General features: G+C 41.8%; 1 protein-coding gene and 3 non-coding genes across 5 annotated transcripts; 1 reads left to right on the top strand and 3 right to left on the bottom strand.

The window, feature by feature from the left end:
- Positions 1-1238: 1238 nt before the first annotated feature.
- LOC6532162 (protein goliath) lies at positions 1239-14553 on the top strand. Of its 2 annotated transcripts, XM_015196246.3 has the most exons (9): positions 1239-1809; positions 9055-9168; positions 9240-9864; positions 9922-10054; positions 11364-11481; positions 11539-11690; positions 11749-11845; positions 13542-13898; positions 13963-14553. In XM_015196246.3, the coding sequence occupies exons 3-9, from the start codon at positions 9303-9305 to the stop codon at positions 14392-14394; spliced, it is 1851 nt and encodes a 616-aa protein (XP_015051732.1). In that variant the 5' UTR covers positions 1239-1809; positions 9055-9168; positions 9240-9302; the 3' UTR covers positions 14395-14553. The 2 variants fall into 2 exon arrangements, with proteins under 2 accessions (XP_015051732.1, XP_002092938.1); XM_002092902.4 differs by lacking the exon at positions 9055-9168.
- Positions 10120-10191, bottom strand: Trnaa-cgc. Its single transcript has one exon. It is a non-coding gene; the product is annotated as a tRNA-Ala (tRNA).
- Positions 10402-10473, bottom strand: Trnaa-cgc. The gene has a single exon. It is a non-coding gene; the product is annotated as a tRNA-Ala (tRNA).
- Positions 10950-11021, bottom strand: Trnaa-cgc. Its single transcript has one exon. It is a non-coding gene; the product is annotated as a tRNA-Ala (tRNA).
- Positions 14554-23584: the final 9031 nt, after the last annotated feature.

The raw sequence follows: 23584 nt of genomic DNA, 5'->3' as shown, positions 1-23584 counted from the left end.
GATTGCTCGGTGCAAACTTTATCTTTATCGCGCTGATTCTTCGGCTAATGCATCACCAATCGCGGCATTGCTGCTGCCTCTCTATACTTTCGTTCGTTGAACTTGCGAGGCAGTCAAAACAGATTATTCACTTTTGAACCCTGTCGCTAAAGCGAATGCTTATTAATAGTATTTACCTTAAGATGCCTTTCGGGCGCAGCTTTAGTATGTTTTATTAAGCCTAAATCACATATTTATTTTATGTAAGTGTCGCAAGGCAGCGTTTCGAAATGGCTTGACAGCCTGTGCCCATTTTAAAGATACCAAAAGCCTTATCGGCAATGAGTACGATTATCTACACGTGCAGAGAACGGTTTGTTTTGATTTCCACATGAAGTCACAGAAATTGAATTTCTGCCAAAAATTATGTTTTGTACAACTTTGCGGGCCCTAGGTAATTAGTGTGTCAATGATCATCCCAATAATTAGTTACTAACGGCCTTTGTCGTCAAGATGGTCACATTGAGGAATCAGGCAAGGGGCCATGTGACAAGCCGCTCATCGCCACAACACAAGACCGGGCCGTCGAGCTCTAAAAATAGCATGCTAAGCCTCAGTGAAGGTGTTCCAAAGGGAAAAAGCAGTAAAATACCTGGGTATGTTGCAGGTATCACAATTCCCGGGTGCATCCAATATTTCACGGAACTGCTCTAAAAGACTTACAAGTCTATATAAATATTTCAGAAAGGATGTAAAGTGTAAACTTTTTGGTCACCCGACTTTATATACAGCGTAGATAAATAAAAGCGTAAAAGCATATAATAAATTGTAGTTGACTTTTAGAAAGATATATTCGAATATTTGGTTTGAAGTCGGTGTGAATTACGATGTATCAAATAATGAGTAATGATTGACCAAACAAAATAGTGATTTTTTCAGATCGTAGCATTTTTATTGTGTTATTTTCATGTAGCTTCTTTTTTCTTTTTCCTCTCTGCTGATAGCAGAGCCACGAACCATAACAAGTTTGTATTGGTGAATTCGTTTCAGCTTCGAACTCGAATCAAATTTTAGTTTCAGTTTCGATGATTCGAAATTCTCTTTTCTCTTTGTACATTTGAGAGAGCAGCAGCTAAACAGTTCCGTTTCCACTGTGTTCCGTCGAGGTGAAGGTGAAACGCCCGGGATCTGAGTTAGCTTGTCGAATCGAATTGGAATGGAATTGTCACTGTTTTTGTTTTAACAGCAGGCAGCGTTTCAATTTTTTCACTGCGCTGAATCAGTCTTTTTCCGTGCTTGCATCGAATCGGATATCCGACTGCTATATTGGCGCTCCAGGTGGCGCGTATCTGCGGATCTGTACTAATTGCATTTTTAACTCGTTAGTCAGTTGTTTAGTGAATAAATAATTGTGCCGGAACTAGCTCAGCTGCAGCCTGACAAGTGATATCTAAAGAAAACTGCGCTTCAGCCAGTGTCTTGGAGCTACAGGGGCAGTCTATTAAAAGAATACACATGAATACATATACTTCAATCGCGTTCGCGTAACAAAAACAAAATAGATAAAGTAGCTTCAACAAAAATTATTACGAAAATGCGCCAAGAAAATTAAAAAGTGCAGATATATTTCAACCGTGCTATAGAGAAGAAGGTATCTGCTGTTTATTTATGTTATTCGTGTGTGAGGGGGTAGAAACAGCTGTTGAGGCAACAAAAGCGTCAACCAGTTCGGATACTTCGAGTGTTGAATACTTTTCGTCAGCAGAGGCAAGAGACAACAATACTGAGCTCTTCTATAAAAAGTTTTTCGCTTCCACAATTTATATTCAGGTGAGTTTATTTACATATTTAAACAGAATAGCTCAATTTTCGGCTTTGACGGAAAAAGTTGTTTTTCTCTGTAAGGGTATACTGCCTGAAAAGAGTTGTGCAACACACGTTCAAAATTTTCGCAAAGGTCAATGCCTGCCAGCTTGAACTAATGCTAAATAAAACTTGTATTTATGTAAAAATGATCACAGAGCAACTGATAATTTATGCAACAGGTTACCTATCATAAGATTTCCTATTTCCTTAAGTTTAATTTCGATTGGACTGCAGTTTAAACTTTTCTTTTCGTGAAATCGCAGGTCTGGTTTTCAAACCTTTGTCCACACCTAATACGCAATCTAATGAATCAGATGCTGCATTTTTATACAGCATGGATACTGAGTGAATCTGCCAACGGAAACAAAGAACCTGGGAAAAATCAATAGAACGAACGCCCAGCGGTCTCAGAGCATGTTTTCCCTCTCCGCAGGAACCAACTCGAGCCACTCCTTTGCGTTCAGATGTTCAGATTGCTTCTAATTCAGGAACGCGATTGGATCCAAAAACCGATTGCCTCCTCTAAAAGGACGCTGACATGTTGACTGGTTTGGGACTGAATTATAGCGGTTGACTACTCCTTCGTACTGCTTATATTCTCGTCCTGCAGGAGTCATTGTCAGATGTTTCCAACCTTTAAATGCTATCGAAAACAAGTCTACGCGCTGGTTAGTGAGAAGAGCAGCGCATGCGCGTTCTTTTTCAATCCGCAGTTTCAACCAAAACTCAAGCTCCCATTTACCCGATAATTGTTGTTGTTACTCATATTGTTTTTTTTGTCTCCGGTCTATTGTTAATGTATTTCCAGCTACAAACTTTATGTATGTATATCCGGAGGGATACCACTGGCAATAGAAACACGAGTGGAAAAAGAGTTTCTCATTGCAAAGAACTGCGATTGCAATAACTGCACAAGATTGTCAAAATGGCTGGGGTATGGACACTTTCGTTTGAAATGGCAATTCGGGTTACTGGTCTACAGCAGCCTCTTTAATTGGGTCACTTTGAAATAATGCTGTTGACCAACATCTGGAGTGGATGTTTTCATCATAGAGGAAACGAGACATACCCAAGGGTGGAATACTTTGTTGAGCAAGTGGCTTGCATAGCGAAAGTAGATACGTACATAAGGCGAGATAAAGTAAAACGGCAGCGCTTCCGGCTTGCATGTCAGATACCACCTTATCAGTCGCCATCTCAGCAGCGTTGATATGGACCAATAGTAAAAACAATTGCGTTGTAATTATAGCAGTCGTTCTCCCAATTAGCCAACGCCAATACGGATTCATTTTATTGTCGTAGATATTATTGTATGCATACAAAGTTCTTCTTCCACCAACACTTTCTTCACAAGTGTTTAGTTTGCAACTCGATGCACTCCCAATTATTTTAATATCTAAAGATTTTCTTTATTCACTAGACAAACCTCTTTCACGCGACGTATACCTTCGAGTTTTAACGCCTGATTGTGAGTTGGCGACCGCTGACCCGTTTTTAACATTTCTTTCTCTTAACTCAATCTATATGAAAATATACATATGAAAATTTCCTGGTGAGGTATCATTTTTGTTTCAACTACGCACTTCGAGACGTCATGGACATTGTCGGGGAAAGGCATTCAGGCACGCGCCAAACAGTGCAAAAATATATGTTTACTAAATATAAAACCGGCTGAGGACGGATGAGGCACTCGCTCTTTGGAACCAGTAGTAGCCGGTGGCGATTTTAACTGCTGCAGACAACAACATAGTCACGTTCTTGTTATTTATGATCAAGAAATACAGCTTGCGATAAATAAGTTAAGCTGTGACCGGTTCATTCCAGCTAGTATTTAACGAGCCCTAAGTGTTGATGGCATTAACTAATTGAGTTTCCCATTTTTCGTCCTTTGGTTGCGAATATACTTTTCCATAATCATTGATGTATGTACATACATGAATACATGAATACCTATATGGTTTTATGGCCACTGTTAAATCGCTTTTATGAATATACTAATATTGCTTTGGAATTATATCAGGTCGATTTATTCCAAGCCAATATTTATCATGGCTTGCACAACATATTTTAAAATGAAGTTTGAATAATTTGAAAGCACAAATCAATAAAATCGCGAAGACTCGTGGAGATCTACAAGAAAGATATAATCCGGATAAGGAGCGAAAGTAAAGCATTGGAAAATGTAGCTCACTTAGACGTAATTAACTGGCCCACTACATACGTAAGTATTTATGCAAATATCAGGTTGGTGACTTAACAATCTTTGCAGTTTTTAAGCTGTTTTTTAAGATTGAACTTAAATACTTTCTCTATCATTAGAGCCATGTGGCTTTGTTTGTGTAAGCGAGTTAGCGCTGTTCTAGCAGCACCTTGAGCACACGCAAAAGTGTTAAAAATACTCTTCTGCTTATAAATATCTATGATAACTGCAGGAAAGTCAGATGGCTTCTAGTTCAGATCCAGATGTACCAGATCTGTCAGGCTCTGGCCTGAAAACGGTCAATGTGAATGAATGTGGCAAGTGTGTGAATGACCAGTTTTACGTCACCTTACTTATCAGACAAATTAGAAACGCGTGCTAGAAAACTCTTGGCAGCGGGGAATTAATTAAAAATCAAGTGCCGTTAGCTGGCGAGAGCCACTTCCTAACCGTGTGTCCAAAGACCTTTGTCTACCGAAGTCTGTCGTTGTTGGGGCCAGTGACTCGAACTGAAGTCAGTTATCCCCGCATTTACACAGCTGAGGCCAGTTTAGACTTGCTCAATTTACTGAAATCTAGCGTGTGTGGCATGGAATAGTTTTTTTGTCTCTTTGAGTTCTTATTACTTTCACGCTTTCGGAGATTCAGAACAATAACAAATACAAGTGTCCAATGATCATCAATTGGTTTCGCTGGTCAACATAGCTATGTATTTAAACTGCCTGCACTGAATACGTGAAATACCCAAATTTGTCTTATGAAAATAATAGCATGTTCTGATCTTCAAAATCTTTAAATTATTAAAATGGACGGCTGTGCTGTGGCAACATACTGAAGTATGTTTAATCACATTGCAGACATGGCCGAGATATTATTTTCTGCTTCGTAATTAGCCAAATTTTTGAACAATTCAAATTTGTATGTTTAATTTGATTGCACTTTAAATTAAATGACTTCATGGTTTTTAATTTTCCCATCACTACATCTCCCCATCGTTGCCTCAAGCAACTCCAAGCATGACTCACTTACCCCAGTCCCCAGCATAGACTCCAGGAGGGCGTTATTTCGAAGCCCCATTCCCAATCGCGGCGCTGCAGGAGATGCATTTGCATGCAAAGACAAACTACAATATTTTCTGGTGGGCCGCTGTCTTTGGCGATGTCTGTGCCGGATCCTGACTTCCCAGGGCGACGTTAATTAGGGCGACAAATGCCTGGGCGGGACCGGTACTGCAGTCCCCGCCTTTGTATGCATGCCTTGGTAGTCCGTGACAACCGCGTCCTTAAGTGGTTAGCAAAACACTTACTCTGACATTCCCTGACCCTAGTTCAGCACGTTGTTTTTCCCTGCAGAGTGCACCTATACACAAAATTATTATTTTTTTTTTGGCGCACTACTGATTAATACTGCGACACATTTTTGAAGAAAGTCCAGAAATCATCTGTGCTATTTTTATATTTTTATTGATTTCAATATGCTGCCCACAATTTTTACTGAGAATTAGCAGCGGCAGTCGAATGGCGAGGCAGAACCAGGAAGCTGAGTAGATCGATAGTTGGAGCTACTCACCTTGCTTATTAATTGCGGGCAAGACTTCTATTTGCATCCGAGAATGGGCATAGCAAAGCTGAATAAAAATATTATTCCGCCTTGTCTGACATAATTGAATAAAATATTTGAAACAAAAATAGCGAAGTCAAGCACAGAATGGCGCGAGCCTAGAGGAAAAGGAGACAGCGATAAGACGTGTGCGTGGAATTTGATATGGCTAAAAATGTCATCCAATAAAAACCAATTCTTCGCACTAATTGGATAAAACTGCGAATTGTTTGATGCTAGACGAGATGGCACAGAGGAGGAATAATGTCCAAATGGGGCTTCAAACTGGCGATGAATAAACACCTCCCCGTACTAAACAAATCAATATTGTTTAGCAATCTCGGCACGCAAATCACAAGCCACCAGCACGTTGCCATGGCCAAATTGGGTGGGGGTGGAGAGGGTTTGCTCTGAAGGGAACCGCTCACTAATTACCAAGTGCTAAATACTAAATATTCTGACGCGTGTTCCTGTGTTCTTATGACGGTGATAAGGTGGATGGATACCCAGTGGGTTGTGGTGGAAATCACGTGTTTGCAACAAGTGCTGAGATATTGAAATTTGTGGTAAGAAAATCTTGTACAAAGTGAATAGGTGGTCAATAACTGCTGTGCGATGCCTCTCTCTCTAAATCCGGATTTGGTCTTCAAGACTTTTGCGATGATTCGTGTCTTGAACTTGCTGGACAGAAAACGGGTCACCAACCTAATATTTGCGTTCACACTAAAAGTGAAGCCTACTATAATGAAATGGGAAACGATTTAATATTTATTTTCGATCAGAGCGGCAAACAACCGAAGTTGGCCAAACAATTACGCTCAAACAGAGCCAGCAGAGAAATAGCGGAAATCACGTTTTTACACTGCTGACGTACGAGTGGCTAATGAATGGAATGAATGGATGGGCGCATGGAAAAAGCCGATCCAAGCCTGCTTCCGACCTCCGACAGCGAAGGGGTTCGTGGGGTGTGGCGGGAGGTAGTGGCTGGCCTGTAGTGGGTGGACAGCACGTGGAAGGTGCGCAAAGATTTATGACGCCGTTGCCGGCGCTGGCTTACACATGTTCCTTCCCCCTCTCTGACTGGCGCACTTAGGGATACGACAAACACTAGAAGAATAACAACTCGGCAGGGAATCGCAGCGACCCCGCTCCAAAAACGTGACTGGGGGAACACGGCACCAAGTATCGGGTGTTAATATTTTTATGACCGTGTCTTGTGGTCTACCTGCACTCTGACTCTCTGACTACCAGGGCTTCTAGCACTACCAGAAGCAATTTACTGGAAGTGAGTTTCCGAGAGATTTGATTTTTTCAGCAGTTATGTTCTTGATACGTCATGGCTGTTATTGGTTTTGTCTCCGAGTCAAAAAGTGCATTATAAATACTTACAAGGCTGTACCTCATTATGGTGCTCGTTTCGCCGAGTCCTTATTGGCCGCAACTCAAGGATACAAAACGCCTGAGAACGTAAAAAGCTATAAGATGAATAAGTCAGCTAAAGTCTCAACTAAAAATGGCGCTCTTTCCCAAAGCATTTCTTTAATTGATCCAAGCTCATTTTCTTAGTGTCCTTGATCCAAATATCTGGCCCCAAAATGACCTTGCAGTTAAAACTCCTATGCTCATTTGGGATTGCTCCTTGTACAATCGCATTAACAACGACAATAATGATAACTAGAAATTGGCATAATGGTATTAGAGCTCTGATGAATTGCAGGGAGAGTGACATTAAAATGCACTGGCCAAATCAAAACGATCATTGCAAAATTGGGCACTCGGCCAACAGTCCGAAAGCGGCCCTTAGCAGGGCAGAACCAATGTGAACCAAAGTAAACCTCTTACCTTGAAACTGTATGAAAATGATGTGATTATTCAGCTCATGTGAATCTGCAAGTATTACATTCATACTTGTACTGTACGCAATGGATCAATTAGGGACAAATCAGTGCATTGTTTATTATTCAGATTTTTGCAGTTTAATGTCGCCGAGAAAGCAGGGTTTTAAGCAAACAGATGTAAATACATACCAACTAGATACTCTCGTGTATTTGTATACGAGAAACAAACATGATAATTAACCTAAGTTATTATTGTTCGAGGCACGTTTTTGCAAATCACGTTTTGTTTTGCTATAAAAAGGCGCCAAAAAATATTAAATATTCGTATCGGCAGTTCCTATATTCGTTTATGGAAATAAACCAGTTTTAGTGTTTATATAAAAGTAGTTTGTCGAAAGGCAGGTTGAAATATGTTTTAGCAGCAGTCTTTAATAAGCTAATGAATCTAAATGTATTGGTTAAAGTCCGCTCAAGCCAAAACATTCTACCTAACAAACAAACCACCTGTGAATCATTTTAAATAGAGGTAGTAGACAATAATTGTCTTGCAATTACAAGTTCCATTTTGCACTGCCAAACTGCCAAAGCTTATAAAAAATAATCAAACGGAAGTGCAATAGCCGCATCGTGCACCACCAATTTTAGTATTGTAAAAAAGCTCAGATATATTTTTAGCCTTCAATAATAAAGTTTTGTTCTAATGCGCTTCATGTTTTATTAACTACTAAGCGTTTTGAGAGCACACAAACAAACTTGCTGTTGTCCCTATGAACAAAATATTAAAAATAAAAAATCCCATTGTATATACAAACATATACAGACTGGTTGTGGAATATACAATATCCTTATATTTTTTTATATTCCTTTATTTAAGATTCGCCAAGAAAGAAAACAACGACCACCGTTTATATTTGTACGTTTCTTGCCCCCAAAACGACAACTTGTAAACACAAATATGATACAGTAGACTCCGGTTATAGCGACTTTCAAGGGACCGACGATTTTACGTCGTTATACCCGAAAGACGCACAAACGGAAAGGTGAAAAAAATCTGGTTGCCATGTTCGTACTATGTTTTAACATAAAACAAATTAATTTTTATTTTAGCAAACAGAAAATTTGTTTCCGATTTTTTGATAAAAAATAATCCGTTTTTTTTTCTATAGCACTGAAAACAGCAAAAATTTGTCAAATTTTTTTTTTACGAAAACCGAAAAAGTAGGGATAGACATAGTTAGCTATGTTTATTAGCAGCACAAAACAGTCTTTATTTTAGCTGTGCGGCCAAGTTATGGGAAAGACGCCGATTGAAAATATCCGATTTTTTACAACAACTTTTGTTTCGATTTGTTGATAAAAATAATACGTTTTTTTCGATTGCAGTAAGTTATCTAAACGAACGAGCCCTTTTTTGATGATCCTAAAACCTTTCAAGCCAATTTTAAATTAAAAATTAAAAAATATGGTCCCAGTCAAAAAGGGAATTTTTTTCTGAGCTTAACAAGTTATAACATTGAACACTTTGACCACTATTTGATTTTATTTGAGAAAAAAACGTTTTTTTTTTTGCAGAACATGCATAAGTCAAATAGACTTGACTTTAATTAGACAAATAACTGAAATGACTGTGCATACCTCATAATGCGCGTAGCTGTAAAAGTATTAAAAAAGAACCTCATAAATACGGTTAGTATAATATATAATATTTTATATATAATAAAAATTTGGTCTAACTCAATTCGTCTTTCTCGTTTTAGTTTCCTAAGAGGCAAATGCGAAATTCTGATTAAAATAGAAAACAGCTGATACAGTCCTGCGTCATGTATTTTCGGAAAACGCTCCTACTCGCCTGCCTTGTTTTGCTGTTCGGAGGACTCCCGCCTTTCACTTCCCCTGCAACGACAACTACCTTAGTGGCGGCCATGTCCATCGCAAATCAGGACTTGGAGCGTTACTTTAGACCAGGCAACGGCACGCACAGCTTCTCCGGCATGGAAGATCGTATTGCTGTGGACGTATATAACTACGCCTTCCTTAACTGGTCGTATGTTGAGCATGGCAACATGCTGTGCAACATGGAATTCGCCCAGGAACAGGCTAGATACGGGGAGGGCAAGGTGTTGAACGTAACGGGACGTTTGGTCCACATCAGCGCCACGGACAACTTTAGTGACGATTACGCGTGCACACCATACATACGTGGAACCCTGGGAGCACCCACACCAGATAAGGGGGAGACCTGGATCGCTTTGGTTCGACGGGGACGCTGCACCTTTGAGGAAAAAGTTAAGCATGTATACCAGCAAAATGCTGCTGGTGTTATTATCTACAACGACAAGCAAGTAATGCAGCTGGAGAAGATGCAGATCAAGGGCAAAACAAGTGAGCTTCAGCCGTAGTATCAATCAGCCTGTTCATAAAATTACACTTTTTTCCCAGGAAACATAGCCGCAGTAATAACTTATCAAAACATTGGCCAAGACCTGGCTATGACTCTTGATAAGGGCTATAACGTAACTATTTCGATCATCGAAGGACGACGAGGTGTTCGCACCGTAAGCAGCTTAAATAGGTAAGCTCCATCCTATTAACTTCAAAGCAAAAAAGAATTTAAAACAAAATAACTTCTCCTTATCTTGGAGACGCCGGGGTTTGAACCCGGGACTTCTCACATGCGAAGCGAGCGCTCTACCACTGAGCTACGTCCCCATAGAAGCACATAAATATCAGTCTAATCCTTCAAACAGGTTACTAATATAATTTTGATTTAAATGTCACAATTATTCAATACTTTTAAACGCTCGGTAATTTCGGTAGCCGAAGTTGCAAAATATTGCTTGCAGAGGTCGGGTTTATCCAAACAACTTTTAAAACCAAGTTCCAAAAAAAATATAAAGTAGAGATTGACATATCTGCTGCTGGAGACGCCGGGGTTTGAACCCGGGACTTCTCACATGCGAAGCGAGCGCTCTACCACTGAGCTACGTCCCCTTGCGGCTTTGTTCTGACCAATTGTCAACTGAAATCAGAACCACTTTCACTACTGCGCTAAAACTGCTTAATATAAAGTCGGTAAGGCAGTACTTCCAATTCCTTGTCAAAACCTCAAAACTGTTCTAAAATTTAACATAATGTGACCGTCAAACTGTAGTGTAACTGTTACGTTTAACACTATTGATATTCGGTTTCTGATTTTATGTGATCTTTCGAATAAAGAAACTTACATTAAAGATAACTTCTAGGTCTGCCTCTTAGTAAAATCACAGTTCCAAACTAAATTCACCTAAACTTTGACATTTAGTTTAAAATGTTTAAGCCACTCTGTAGGTCAAAGTAGAATGCTTCATGAATAAACCCAAATAATATACCAAATAAAAACACGGTTCGTCTTAGCCATGAATAATTTGTTAAAATGATCTATATCTAAATTTGGCATTTGGAAAAAAAAACGTTGACCTTTAAACAGATGGAGACGCCGGGGTTTGAACCCGGGACTTCTCACATGCGAAGCGAGCGCTCTACCACTGAGCTACGTCCCCTTGTTCATCACTTTTGTCTAATGCACCACTAGTGACAGTCCAAGAAAAAACTGCTTTACCACAATAAGGTCGGTAAAGCAGGGGTTTTATTGTCATAGTTAAAATAATCTTATGACAATTATTGGTAGCAATATGTTAGTCAGAAAAGTAATATAATATTTGATCCCTCAAAAGCTTGAGAACTAGTTATTCGACAAGCGAGTCTGTGAATCCTAGTCCATGTTTCGGAAATTTGTAAAGATTTATGTTTTAGGATTCAGTCTTAGTTTGGGTATATTCTCGTCAACTTAAACTTAGTGAACTTAAGATAAAAACTTGACTGTTTTTCCGTTTATATTTCAGAACATCAGTGCTGTTTGTGTCGATTTCATTTATTGTTTTGATGATTATATCGCTGGTATGGCTCATCTTCTACTATATCCAGAGGTTCCGTTACATGCAGGCAAAGGACCAACAATCGGTAAGCCCTCTCTTGATAAACAAATACATAAATTAATCCACCCTTTGGCCAATGTAGCGCAATCTTTGCTCTGTTACCAAGAAGGCTATCATGAAGATTCCAACGAAAACCGGAAAAATCAGCGATGAGAAGGACTTGGATAGCGACTGCTGTGCTATATGCATCGAGGCCTATAAGCCCACGGACACCATACGGATACTGCCGTGCAAGTAAGAATCCAGTTCTTCAAGCTTCCAACAGAAATACCATTTGACTTCTTAATTTAAGGCACGAGTTCCATAAAAACTGCATAGATCCGTGGCTCATAGAGCATCGAACCTGTCCCATGTGCAAGCTCGACGTCCTGAAGTTCTATGGATACGTGGTGGGTGACCAAATCTATCAAACCCCCAGCCCGCAGCATACAGCGCAAATCGCCTCCATAGAGGAGGTGCCCGTCATTATGGTGGCCGTGCCGCAGGGGCCGCAGCCCCTGCAGCAGCTCCAGGCCAGCAACATGAGTAGTTTCGCTCCTAGTCACTATCTCCCGCGTAGTCGTAGTCCTAGCAGTAGTGCCCAGCAGCAGCTACCGCCACTTGCGTATCAACCCCACCCGCAGCAGGCGGCAGCGGAGCGCGGCAGACGCAACTCCGCTCCCGCCACAGTGCCGCACGCAATCACTGCCAGTCATCAGGTGACCGACGTCTAAAATATCGCCAACTACCCACGAATAAGGCTTAGGTACAAAGTTCAGCTTACTCTGTACATAAAAACGCGTGTATTCAATAGTCAGCTATAGTTAGCTATAGCCAGCTATACCACCAGACCAATTTTCATATTCCTTTAGTGAGGTCCTTGCATCGGAATTTGTATAGTAAAATTGACGCAAACCCGCCCATGGAGTCCAGGGTTCTTTTCAGCCCTAATCGAATTTTTTATTATTTTAACATGTAAGACTCTGTACGTAGTCAATATGAATTTCGGTACAGATTAGGTTCATAAATTTTGTAAATGTGTAGCCTATATTTTGTAATGCCCGCTAATGGACGTAGTGTAACAGATCATGCCATTGACTGGTTTTAACATGATTACTAAGATTAACGTATTCCTCGTTTTACTTAATTAAAAGTGCTGATACCGATTAAGGTAACGAAAAAGCTTATGGATATATTCACTCATGTGTAAATAAACTCATTTAAGAGCAGTGTACTTAAAAAAGCTGATACGAAGACTTCCATTTTAGTTATTTACAAAAACCCCACGCACATTTACATGTATTTAAGCAACAATATAAAATACCGCTAGAAGTTCAACTTGAAAACGGAATCATGAATACACTTAAATCGCATACGGTTTAAGCATATGTTTAAGTTCTATTTAAGACTTACAATTGTCGATAAAAGTAGGCAATGAAAATTACTTGCGAGTATGTACTACAATAACTATGCCTACTTCAAATTCAATACCAATACAATTATAAACAATGACTATATCTGATAGCTGTAGAAAAAGTAATGGTAAATGCAATATATGAGCGACTGTGTTGCTAGTCACACATAAAAGGCTACACAAATCGCACTCAGCGCACATTATGAACTAATGACTACTGTAATATAAAAGGTGCCAAAGTATTTGCTTTTAGTTATTCAAATTAAATAAAGAATGAAACAACTTTATTTACTTTGCGTTTGTTTGCATTTATTTTATTAAGTTTTTATGCTTAAAAATAAATTATTAATAATTCATTTATTACCTTTTTTGGATGTGCTATTATAACTTTTGAGTTTTAGAAGGATTCCCCGAGTAGTTTCGGTTATAGATTCATGTTTCATGAATTTGTTATTTGCTTTACCACCAACTTTGAAACAAGACCATGCTAATCGGCAAAGGTATCCGAAAGGTAATCATACATTATCTGTGCTAGACACCTTCAACATATTATGGACTCAAACATTTTAAAGAACAACCCCAATAAACATATTGAATTTTGAGAATTTACCTAATGAGCCGCTTTTTGAATATAGAACCGATCCTCAGATTTCTCAGAGCCAAACCAAAACTAGATGGTTTTTGTCTTACAGTTTTTAGGCAGCGAGGAAAGTATTCTGGAATATCAGCCTGATCCCCCGCAGGGTCTGGCAGTTGTGGAGGCACGGGTCGAGTCTGCGGAGCCTGTGGCTGGATCAGCGCAAACTAGGCCTAGTGCTTTGGCGGACCTTATTCGAAGCCGCGACTTTGTAGTAGACTTTCCGCGAGTATTTGTCCTCGACAGCGGTAGTGTTGTGGGAGCCCGCGAAATGCTGTTCCCGACTCGCTTACCCGAACGATCTCAGAGCTCCTTATCGCTCAGACAAGCCCGTGATTGGATGAGCCTGATGAGCAATAAACTCGAGGAGCAGCAGGGACTGCGCCGCATGCGCAAGGATGAAATGCAGCAGGTAATCAAGTGAAAAATGATTTAATTACCCCCGAGGTTTGTACTCAAATACTATTTCCTTAAAGCAACTTCTTAGTGCGCGGGAGTCGGCACGCCACCGGCGATCGCGATCAGCGGATGGGCGCTACTCAACTGGATGCTTTGGGGGTCGCCAACGCCAGCCTCCTGTGCCGGGATCTAGCCAAGGTCAGCCGCAGCTCCATAGCGAAGTCGCCCAGCTGCAGCGCTCCAACTCCTCGCAGGCTTTGCAGCAGTTGACAGACGCCGCCCACGCCCAATCGCGGCAGCGACAGCGCGAAAGCTTTGACTTCGCCAGGACTCGGCGACGATTCATGAGGCGCGAGAGCGATGAAATATCCTTGCGCTCACTTCCTAGGCGAGGAGGAGCCCCTGCGTCCCGCCGGCAGTTGCATCGGGAGAGAGAGTCAGAGGACAGCGGACACACTGACCAAATTACCATTCAGGTAAATGGGGAAGGTGTGGACCTTAACGAGTGATTAAACTGCAAACGCTTAATTGATGAACAAATTGTATTAAATGTAATGTATCTATTTTAGTAACTTTTAAAAAATTATTAGAACTATGTTTATTTGACGGTGCATATATGGACTGTCATACCTCGTTGCACTTCTAATAAAATAGCAAATTAAAAAGGATGCGAGCTTTGTTCTTTTCGATTGTAATCCATTTTGGAAAAGTTGAAAAACTTCCGGGATATCATCCTTAGTCTCGCTTATCGGCTGCACATTTTACACTACATTTGCCAGTTACTACAAAGCATGGGAAAATAATATTTGGCACATTTTCGCATCAAAAAATAAATCGTCACTAAATTCATTTAGATATTTAAAATAAAGCAGGTTCTCTAAAGTTCTTTTAATCATCGATTGGCGAACTCTGCGCAAATTCCATTGAGAATTTGCGCGTTTGCCTTAGGCGTAGTTTAGAAATGCAGAAAATGGTCTGATCCCAGCCAACTGATATGTTGTTGAAGTTCGGGTGACCAGGGCAGACAGCCAGGCAGCAAACTGGGAATGGATCCAAATTTTGATCCCACCGAAGGCGAGAAGCAAAAGCAAGAGAAATAGAGTACAAGTTATGAGGAAGCCGATCGGTTGAAGTTGCCGCGGCCAGAGACAGCTAATAAGAATTCATCATGTGCCGCGCCAGTAAGCAGCAGGGGCAGCATTCTGCCAAGGGAGGCAGGACCAGGCGTTGGCTGCACGCGCCGTAATTGCAACGCAACAGGAGGGCCGCTAAAGCCTGGACCAGGAGCAGATGCAGGGCGACCCAGGCTTAGAGCCACTCGATGTTTATAAACCCAAAGTCTGTAATCACGTTTGGGCTTGCATCAGTGGCTTGCCTGGCTTTCTGCCCAACTGTTGCAGCTTTATCACCTGACGGGGCTTCGCTTCTCGGACTTCGCTCATCTCCATAGTCATACTCGCCTGGTTTTAAGATCGCGATCGATGACAGCACGTACGGGCCTGGCTCACTCTTCCGAGATTGGAGGCACGGCCGCGTTGTGTTTTTTCTGAGCTTTGGGCAAGAGGGGCGTGTTCGTGGTGGGCGTTACTAAGCATTCATGATAAAATTATTATATTGTTGTAGGGCGGCCGAATAACAGAGAGGGTAAGAGAAAAAGTATAACGGGCAGCGAGTTTTTTCCCAGTAAGTATTTACGCAGCGTATCCATACACGATGTCTAGGAGGGAGACTGAGAATAATTCCAATTAAGAAACACGAAAAAACGCAACATTTAAATATTTAGTTAAAGAAAAAGAACTCTGGTCGATAGTGAAAAATGCTGCCGATTATTAGTCTTGTTGCATGAATTTAGAAAAATGCGAATTAAAGGAAGCTTGTGGCTATCAGTTACTAAGAAAAAAACACTTATAACTTCCTCCCAGTATAATTTGTATGGTCTGGCTGCAGGTCACTAATAAATGGGCGCACGACAAAAACAATGCATCGTGCTAATGTGGCAAGTAGGCGGTGATGCCATTGAGGCGAAACCAATCGCCGAGGCGGCAGATGTGGCTTCGTTATCCTCCTTCATCTCGTTTATGGCTTAAACTTAGGCCAGTCCACAATGCGATCACCAGGGCCGTCGCTGATCTGCTGTAAATGAGTAACACAATAAATCGAAATCATCATAGCAGCTACAGCTATTGAGGATCCTCCGTATGGTCCGGGAATCCTGCCATATTCGCTCTCCCAATCGGAACTAATTGGGGAAACAATAAAACCGTTCTCATGTACCCTCCTACGATGTGTGAAGTTAAATCCAATCACAGAACCAACGCCGTTTCAGGATTAAGTAAGTCCCCGGGCTGCTGAAGAAGAGAGTTGTTTTGCACAATGTTATAGCCAATACTTTATTTTTCGTATTTTTTTCCACTATTCATTGACCAACACGTGACAAATAGATCACCTATGCGATGTTTCGAGAAAATGGAGATTTTTCCTGACTGCCTTCCATGCTTGCCCATCATCCCTGACATTCCCTGGGGCTCACGACTGCCGATTTACAAATGGCAGAATGAGTGGATCATACTGCTATAAAGACTTGTTATTTCAAAATCAAAAGTTCCTAATCAATTACTAAAATTCCATTAAAAAGATTTCTACATATTTGTCAGAGATGTATTCTATCGGTTGTAAGGCAAAAGCAGTCGGAATTTAGCTAAATAGCTTATTCATCGTTGTTTCTTTAGAGAAGATGTTTCATTGGAACACCTAATCTTGTATCTGATTTGCTATGGACTTACCTTGAGGTCTCCTAGATTCCTACCGCTGCACAACTGCTTCCTTTTGCGGGGGATCAGCCGAGACCGGCTCAGAAATATGTTATTTTGTAAGACTTGTTGGTGCGAGTGATTCATAGGACGGAGATCACTTGGGGCGGCCTTTCTCAGAGTGTTTTGTGCTCTGTGTGTTGGCCCGTGGATTGAGGTGGCGATCATGTCGATTGGTTGCTGATATAAATACAAATTGGCAAGCATTGCGCTGATTTGTCGGCTTAACTACAAAGAGAAGACTAACGGCAATTCAGCTAAGCCTTTTCGATTGTTCGCAGATTTGTAAACGATTATTGCGATCTCTAAGCGATCGCTAAGCGATCAAACTTATGCGATTTTTTGTACTCTTGGAATACCTTCAATATAAACGTCATGTTTCCTACTTTCTGAGAATTTCCAACTGCTTACCAGTTCATTCACAAGTCCACAAATGGTTCAAGCTGATCACAAAGTTAATCCATAAATTGTCGCAAAATCAAAATCCACCAAAATATTTTCAAGACCTTCCTAGGCCCTTCCTGCCGAGCACTCTAAAATTCCTCCGAAGTCAGGCAAGTATATCCGAATATCCGATTATATAGATCAGCGCGATCAACGGACAAAAACATGCTGGCGAGAAACGACAAGAAAACGGCATGTTGTCAAACGTTGAGTTGGCTCATCCGAGGCCAAGATTATGTTGGAACTTTTGCACCTGAATCCGATGAGACCGCGGAGATGAAGAAGAAAAGAATGCGGAGCGAGTCAAGGAAACGAGACCTGTGCCGCAGGCAACGTGGGCGTGGCTGCATTTTGATTGAAATCAAACACAAAAGCAGATTACAATTTATTTATTTGGTCAAGCGTGTGGGAAAAGAAGAGGGTAAGGAGCGACGGAAAGCCTTAGGAAATGTTGAGTTCGTGAGTTGCGCGTGTGCAGCGGATTATCCTTGTACACTTGTTACACATCCTCGTAGGAGACCGCAGAATCGGCAAAGTCGGCAAAGTCGGCGACAAAAGCAACAGAATTTAAAGGGGACCAAGTTCAAGAGCCGGAGGAGGGTGAGCAGATGAACTCATCAGACAAATTCGGACGGCCAAAAAGCCGACGGGACGGAGACCGGCACTGATCCCGTTCGTCTGCCTTGAACCCGAATGAATGCGGATTAGTTGCCCGAGAGGGTGCTAAGACGAGTAAACGCCTACATGGCCAGAAGTCATGTTGGCCCAGAAAGGAAAGGATTTACTTTCGCACTGACACAATTTCTTGCGCCTGCGGAGTCAGAAAACCTGCTAAGATCAAGATCTCCCTTTTATCCTTGCACCCAAAAGGCACTTGGCACGGTTTGAAAATATTTATTAGTTTTTATTGGATTTTCAGCTTAGGCTTATTTCCATGCGCAATCTTGGATGCGAATCTGCCAAAGAAAAGGTAGAGAAAAATATGGCCACCCCAACGACTTTTTCATGTCACCTACTTGGGCGAAACAAATTCTACTTGGTCATGGGGAATTATTTTGCACTGTTTCATTATAGGTTTTCCTTTGGTCAAATGCTCAATGACGAGCCACCCAATCCGGAAGGGATTGTGTAGGTATCCGTTTAAATTGATTATTTAAAATATCCAACTTTTTTCCTTGCGTACTTCCCTTACTCAATGATCCACAGATAAACCGCAATGCATCAGCTTTTCGCAGGGAAGAAATAGTCCCAACTCCACAACTTTTTGCAGGGATAGTTGCAATTCATAATGGCTGCCGCAAAGGAAGAAATAAGTATGGAATGTTCAACCCTCAACATTCAGCTCAAGCGCGAGCTCGGACACACCAAGCGTTTATAACCGCCAAAAGCAAACATCCACCGAGCATTTCGAAATAAGCGTGAAAATAATCCATACTTTCGCTAAGCAAGCTGCAGCCCGCTCCCGTCACCTCGTCCTGTTCTGACACTTGGACGCATGGCCTGCATGGAACTTCCCTAGGCTGTGCCGCTTTTCATGGCCAGGATCAGCGCATGGCAGCTGCTAGGGGGAGAATGGCAGCAAAAAAAGTGTCAAAAAATGTTTCATTTTAGATTTGTTGAAAAATAATGCTCCCGTCTTTGTCCTTTTCCCGTGATTTCTGCACGCTTCACGCCAATTTGCGCGCCTATCAGCTAGCAGTTGGCAGCTATGGTGGTGCTGCTGTGCCACACATCCTACATTCTACGCATCCCCTGCCCCGCTCGATAGCGTTTTCTACATCCTTTCACATACTGATTTCATTCGCCCTTCCTGCCAGGGAATCACTTTCAATGGCGCGAAATATAATTCATTTGAATGATTGGGTTGTTTGTATAGACTGCATATACGGGGTGAAGAAGAGGTTGCGCTCTGCAATCCGTGGAAATTTCTTTTCCCACACATTCACAGAGTTTTCTATTTTCCGCTGTTGCTGGCTTGCTTTTGGGGGTATTTTCCATATTCTATCCTAAATCAGTGAGTAAGTCGCCTCTTATTAAACAACATTTTGCCGAATAAATTGGCTGTTGCCAGACCTTAATCTTGGTTTAAGTTACGGATTGAGCTTTGCAGTTACAGGCACCTTTACAAACAGTGGAAATTACCAACAATTGAATAATACGAAACGCTTATCTCGCTTTTCTACCAATAGAAAAGCAGGCGAAGAAAACTGTATGCGAATCAACTCGAAAGTGTTCAAGTCGGACTTGCCTAGGCTACAATACGGCTACAATTACAAATCCCAGTTGGCGCGTCGGCAAAAGATCAAAACAAGCACAGAGCTCTGCAAGTCAGAAAATAACAGAACACAAGAGAGAACGCTGTAGTCGAGTTTCTCGACTATCTGATACCCGTTACTCAGCTGGTGGAAGTGCAAAGGAGAATTTTTCACATTGACAGTTTTTGGTGCGGGGTGCTAAATGCTAAAAATGTTATTCTAAAATAATTTTTATAATTAAATAATATGAAAAATAATATTAAAATAAGGGGTGTGGGGTATACGGGGTGCGGGGTGCAGGGTGCGGGGTGCAGGGTGCGGGGTGCGGAGTGCGGGGTGCATATGATTAAATACATTTTAGCTTTTGTAGTTCCTGAGATCTCGACGTTCATACGGACGGACAGACGGACATGGCCAGATCGACTCGGCTATTGATCCTGATCAAGAATATATATACTTTATATGGTCGGAAACGCTTCCTTCTGCCTGTTACATACTTTTCAACGAATCTAGTATACCCTTTTACTCTACAAGTAACGGGTATAATAGCTTTGCCAGCGTCCACATTAACAATGGCAATAAAGATAAAAATAATAAAATATAAGCCAAGGAAAAGCGGTGTACAGAAATGGCACATACACACACCAGTCACAAGAGGTATCGCATAACATTTCCATCTTAGTCCCCAGCTCCTAAGCCAATCCGACCCCATCGCCAACTTTCCCAAGCTATGCCAGTATGCAAATATATCACAGTCGGCTGGCTAGTTACCAGATGAATGCTGCAGCCGAAAGTTCCGTGAGTTCCGTGAGTCATCCGCCCTGGTGGCCGCTTCCTCGAGCAGGTACGACACCAAAGTTACGGTTTGATCACAAGTTGAGCGTAAAATATGCTAAAGATCATCGGGTGTCAGTGACTGTGTGTGCCGGCAAATCAGCGTAAAATGATCAAAGAATCTTCGCGCGCTATGCCAAGTCTGCCTTGTGGCCTCACTACCCTCCTTCACCCTGCTTCACCCTGCTCCACCCAATCCCCCATCTGCTGGGTCAGGACTTAGTCGTCTTCTGCAATTGAACACGGCACGTATACTAACTACGTGCGCGCATTTTGTAAAATAACATTCAATTTGTGCAACCTGATCAAGCCATTGCAGCAGGACCAGATTACTGATCGCCCTTCGACAATCATCCAAAGCCTTCCTTAATAAATAATCAATATACCCCATTGTAATCACATTTCTGCGATCCACATTTTCAAATCCGTCGACTGACGTTTGAGCATATTTTTACGCTTGCTTAAAACGGCCGACTGCCGACCTCAAAGAAGATAGCCGCCGGCTCCACCGTTCCCATCCCGCTGCGACCTTTGTTCAAACTGCCACCATCAGAGATGGAAATTACACGTTGCAGGCCCCTCTGATGATTTCTGCAATTGCTGGCCAACATCGGCGGCAATAACAACAATTTGCTCACACAGCCGCTGCAGACAGCCTGGCTGCTGCTGCTGCTGCTTCATCGCTGGTGCAATTGGCCCGACTCGGTCGGTAAGGCATCGGTATCGAAATCAACTCGCAGCTGCATTGCCATTACTCAGGCGATCTTCGAGGCTCCTCCCGGTCTGGGGGGTTCCTTATTGAATTATAATGTTATTTAGTTGCGGCTGCCGCTGAGGCTTCTCCATCGACGTCATCGATGGTCGATTGCGGACTTAATCGAAGCGACTGTCGCCCCGGGCTCACAAAGTGGGATGCCGATGCTTTTAGTGGCATATGAAGACATTGAAAAGTCATATAATTAGAAAGCTAATACGAACTCTCAAAAACGTGGTAACAAGGTCTTCAATCCTGATTCTGGCCACGATTAACCTGTAATCCATGGACTTTTTTATATAGACAAAGTCGCACAAGAATGCTGCGAGTTGATTAAAAGCTCGCATGCGCAACTTAAACACGGCTTATCAAATTTTCAACGCGAATCGATCAAAAATTCATGCGTAATTGCCCGGCTGCATGAGGAAACCCTTCCAGGGTGGACTAACCGCATCCAAATGTTGTTCGAAACCCTTTATGCCGCAGGGCGCGCAGAATCCACACAGACACGCTCTAAATTTGCGTTACGTAACGGAATTTAAAGCGTTTCTTATCAGATTGGTTTTAATGTTTTATCAACGCTTGCTGCTTACCGCTCCCATGAACATGAGCATGAATGGCTGGTGTTGCTCCTCACCTGGGTCATTTAATACGTTAATAATTTTTAATGAATATACGATAAACAATTTTTGGCGTGTGGTTCGGATCGGATCACGCGAATGAGTGTGTGAAAAATTACCGAAAAATTTCCAAACGTCAACACTTGGGAAATGTATATTAAATCGTCAAGAGACGAGAGAAGAGCAAAACAAGAGGTTGTTTTGCTGCATACTGAAACATTTAACGGTTGCATTTTGGATTATTTATAGTACTTTGGAAACCGCAGACTTGAGGTGGTCAATAATGATTTAGTAATGAGATATAACTCCCAAGCCATAGTGATTAGCGAGTCAAACTCAGTCCGTTCAAGATTCGCGAAGCTGAAACATGATCATCAATCATTGGAGCGGATTCAGCTACCGGAGGTACGCCTTCAGTCAACTTGCCCACACAGGAAGTCTGAAAGTAACAGCTCTTGTATATCGAAAACGCATAAATCATAGGCCTTTTTTGTGTCGGGAGCACCTTTCAACAGACTTGTCAATTGTGCCGCTGCGGAACTTGTATCTTGGCCCTCGGCGGCCACACAAATTTAATTTGTATAAAAATAGCCAAGTTGGTGGCCCAGAATCCAGGCCAGAGACGCAGGCTACTGTATGGCTTGGGATCGACAAAGTGGAAACGAGGAGGAAAGAAGCCCAGAGGATGCGATGTGCGATCAATTATGATTGTCACAGTTGACACACATTATCGCCCTTGTAAGGGCCCGAACCTGTTGTCGTCGTAGGACCCTCCAGCTCCTCGAACTGATGTCCGAGCCGATGTCCGACTATAGGAGCTAATTGATGTTTTCATTTGGGCACTCTGACCGCCAGGGAACGTTTTCATTCTAGGTGGTAAGTGCGACGCCCGCTGAGCACACATAATTGGGAGCAGCAGGAAGGTCCTGAAGAAAGACACCGACCACCGAGGACCGTCCTAACTACGGCTGTACCTACCAGCAACACCACCACCCAGGAACCCAATCGGCCGTAACTAGTGCATGGGGAGAAGCCTGATATAAGTATGAGTCCTGCCCTCCCTCGCTGTCATATTGTCAATGGCTTTGTTCACTTCTGTGTGCACTTGGCTGCCTTTTCGGGTCCTATCATCTTCGGGCAGGCCCACATTTGGCGGCATCTTAAAAGTCCCTGGTCGGTGACGTTGGTGGTCGCCCGATTCTAGTGCTCATACTTTGCGCATCTACCTTGTCAATTGCCCTATTTTGCTGCGATGTGTGTGGTTTTCCCAAGCCATTCACCAATCCATAATTATTTTTGTATTATCAAATCCGCAGTACGTGTTTGCCGTTTTTGTCTCTAATTGTTTAATTGTCAGATCATGAGTCTGTTTTTTGTCTGAGTATGGCAGGAGAGCGCCCTTACCCACATCCCGGCCTCCATCCAAGCAACAAGGGATTTAGGGCGATCGACATGTTAGTACATTGTCACTTTGTCATTTTAGAGAAACGTTTGTGAACTATTTTGAAGGATTACTCGCATGGGCTTGTGAACCTGTTAGGTTGCCAAAGGAACATGACAAAATCTGGTAATGTGTGTGGTCTAGGAATGTCTTTAGTTTAATGGATTGTAAGCGGCTTGACTCTATTGTGCGAATTTATATGGTTTGAAATAACTTCAATGTCAACGAGAAATTCAGAATTTGTTTCCTCCACCGTGCAGCTACATTTAAAGTAAAAGCACCATTAAAAAAATGTATTACATACACGCCTTATAGTAATGTTAGAAGCGTTTGGAAAGATACCAAGCTAAAGTACTTCGGGTCCAGAAAGCTACCTTGACTTTAAGATATTATATTTAACAACCAAATATAGCTTTCGTGCTTGTATTTATTCATATTTTTTCTGGGTATACAGAAATTCATTGCTCCCATGTTTCTTTACTGTTTTAATTATATAGGTATATTTAAGTTCTCAGAAATAAAACTAATCGTTGGTTTTAAT

This window comes from Drosophila yakuba, chromosome 2R (genome assembly GCF_016746365.2).
Source record: "Drosophila yakuba strain Tai18E2 chromosome 2R, Prin_Dyak_Tai18E2_2.1, whole genome shotgun sequence".
NCBI lineage: Eukaryota > Metazoa > Arthropoda > Insecta > Diptera > Drosophilidae > Drosophila > Drosophila yakuba.
Note: the sequence above shows the minus strand (reverse complement) of the source record. Positions and strands in the feature narration are given on the sequence as shown.

Bases quoted from the DNA above. Each gene is read 5' to 3' on its own strand.
- LOC6532162 (XM_002092902.4), top strand. From the start codon at position 9,303: ATGTATTTTCGGAAAACGCTCCTACTCGCCTGCCTTGTTTTGCTGTTC. The intron at 9,865-9,921 runs GTGAGCTTCAGC...CTTTTTTCCCAG, and splicing joins GCAGATCAAGGGCAAAACAA to GAAACATAGCCGCAGTAATA. The intron at 11,846-13,541 runs GTGGGTGACCAA...TTTGTCTTACAG, and splicing joins TGAAGTTCTATGGATACGTG to TTTTTAGGCAGCGAGGAAAG.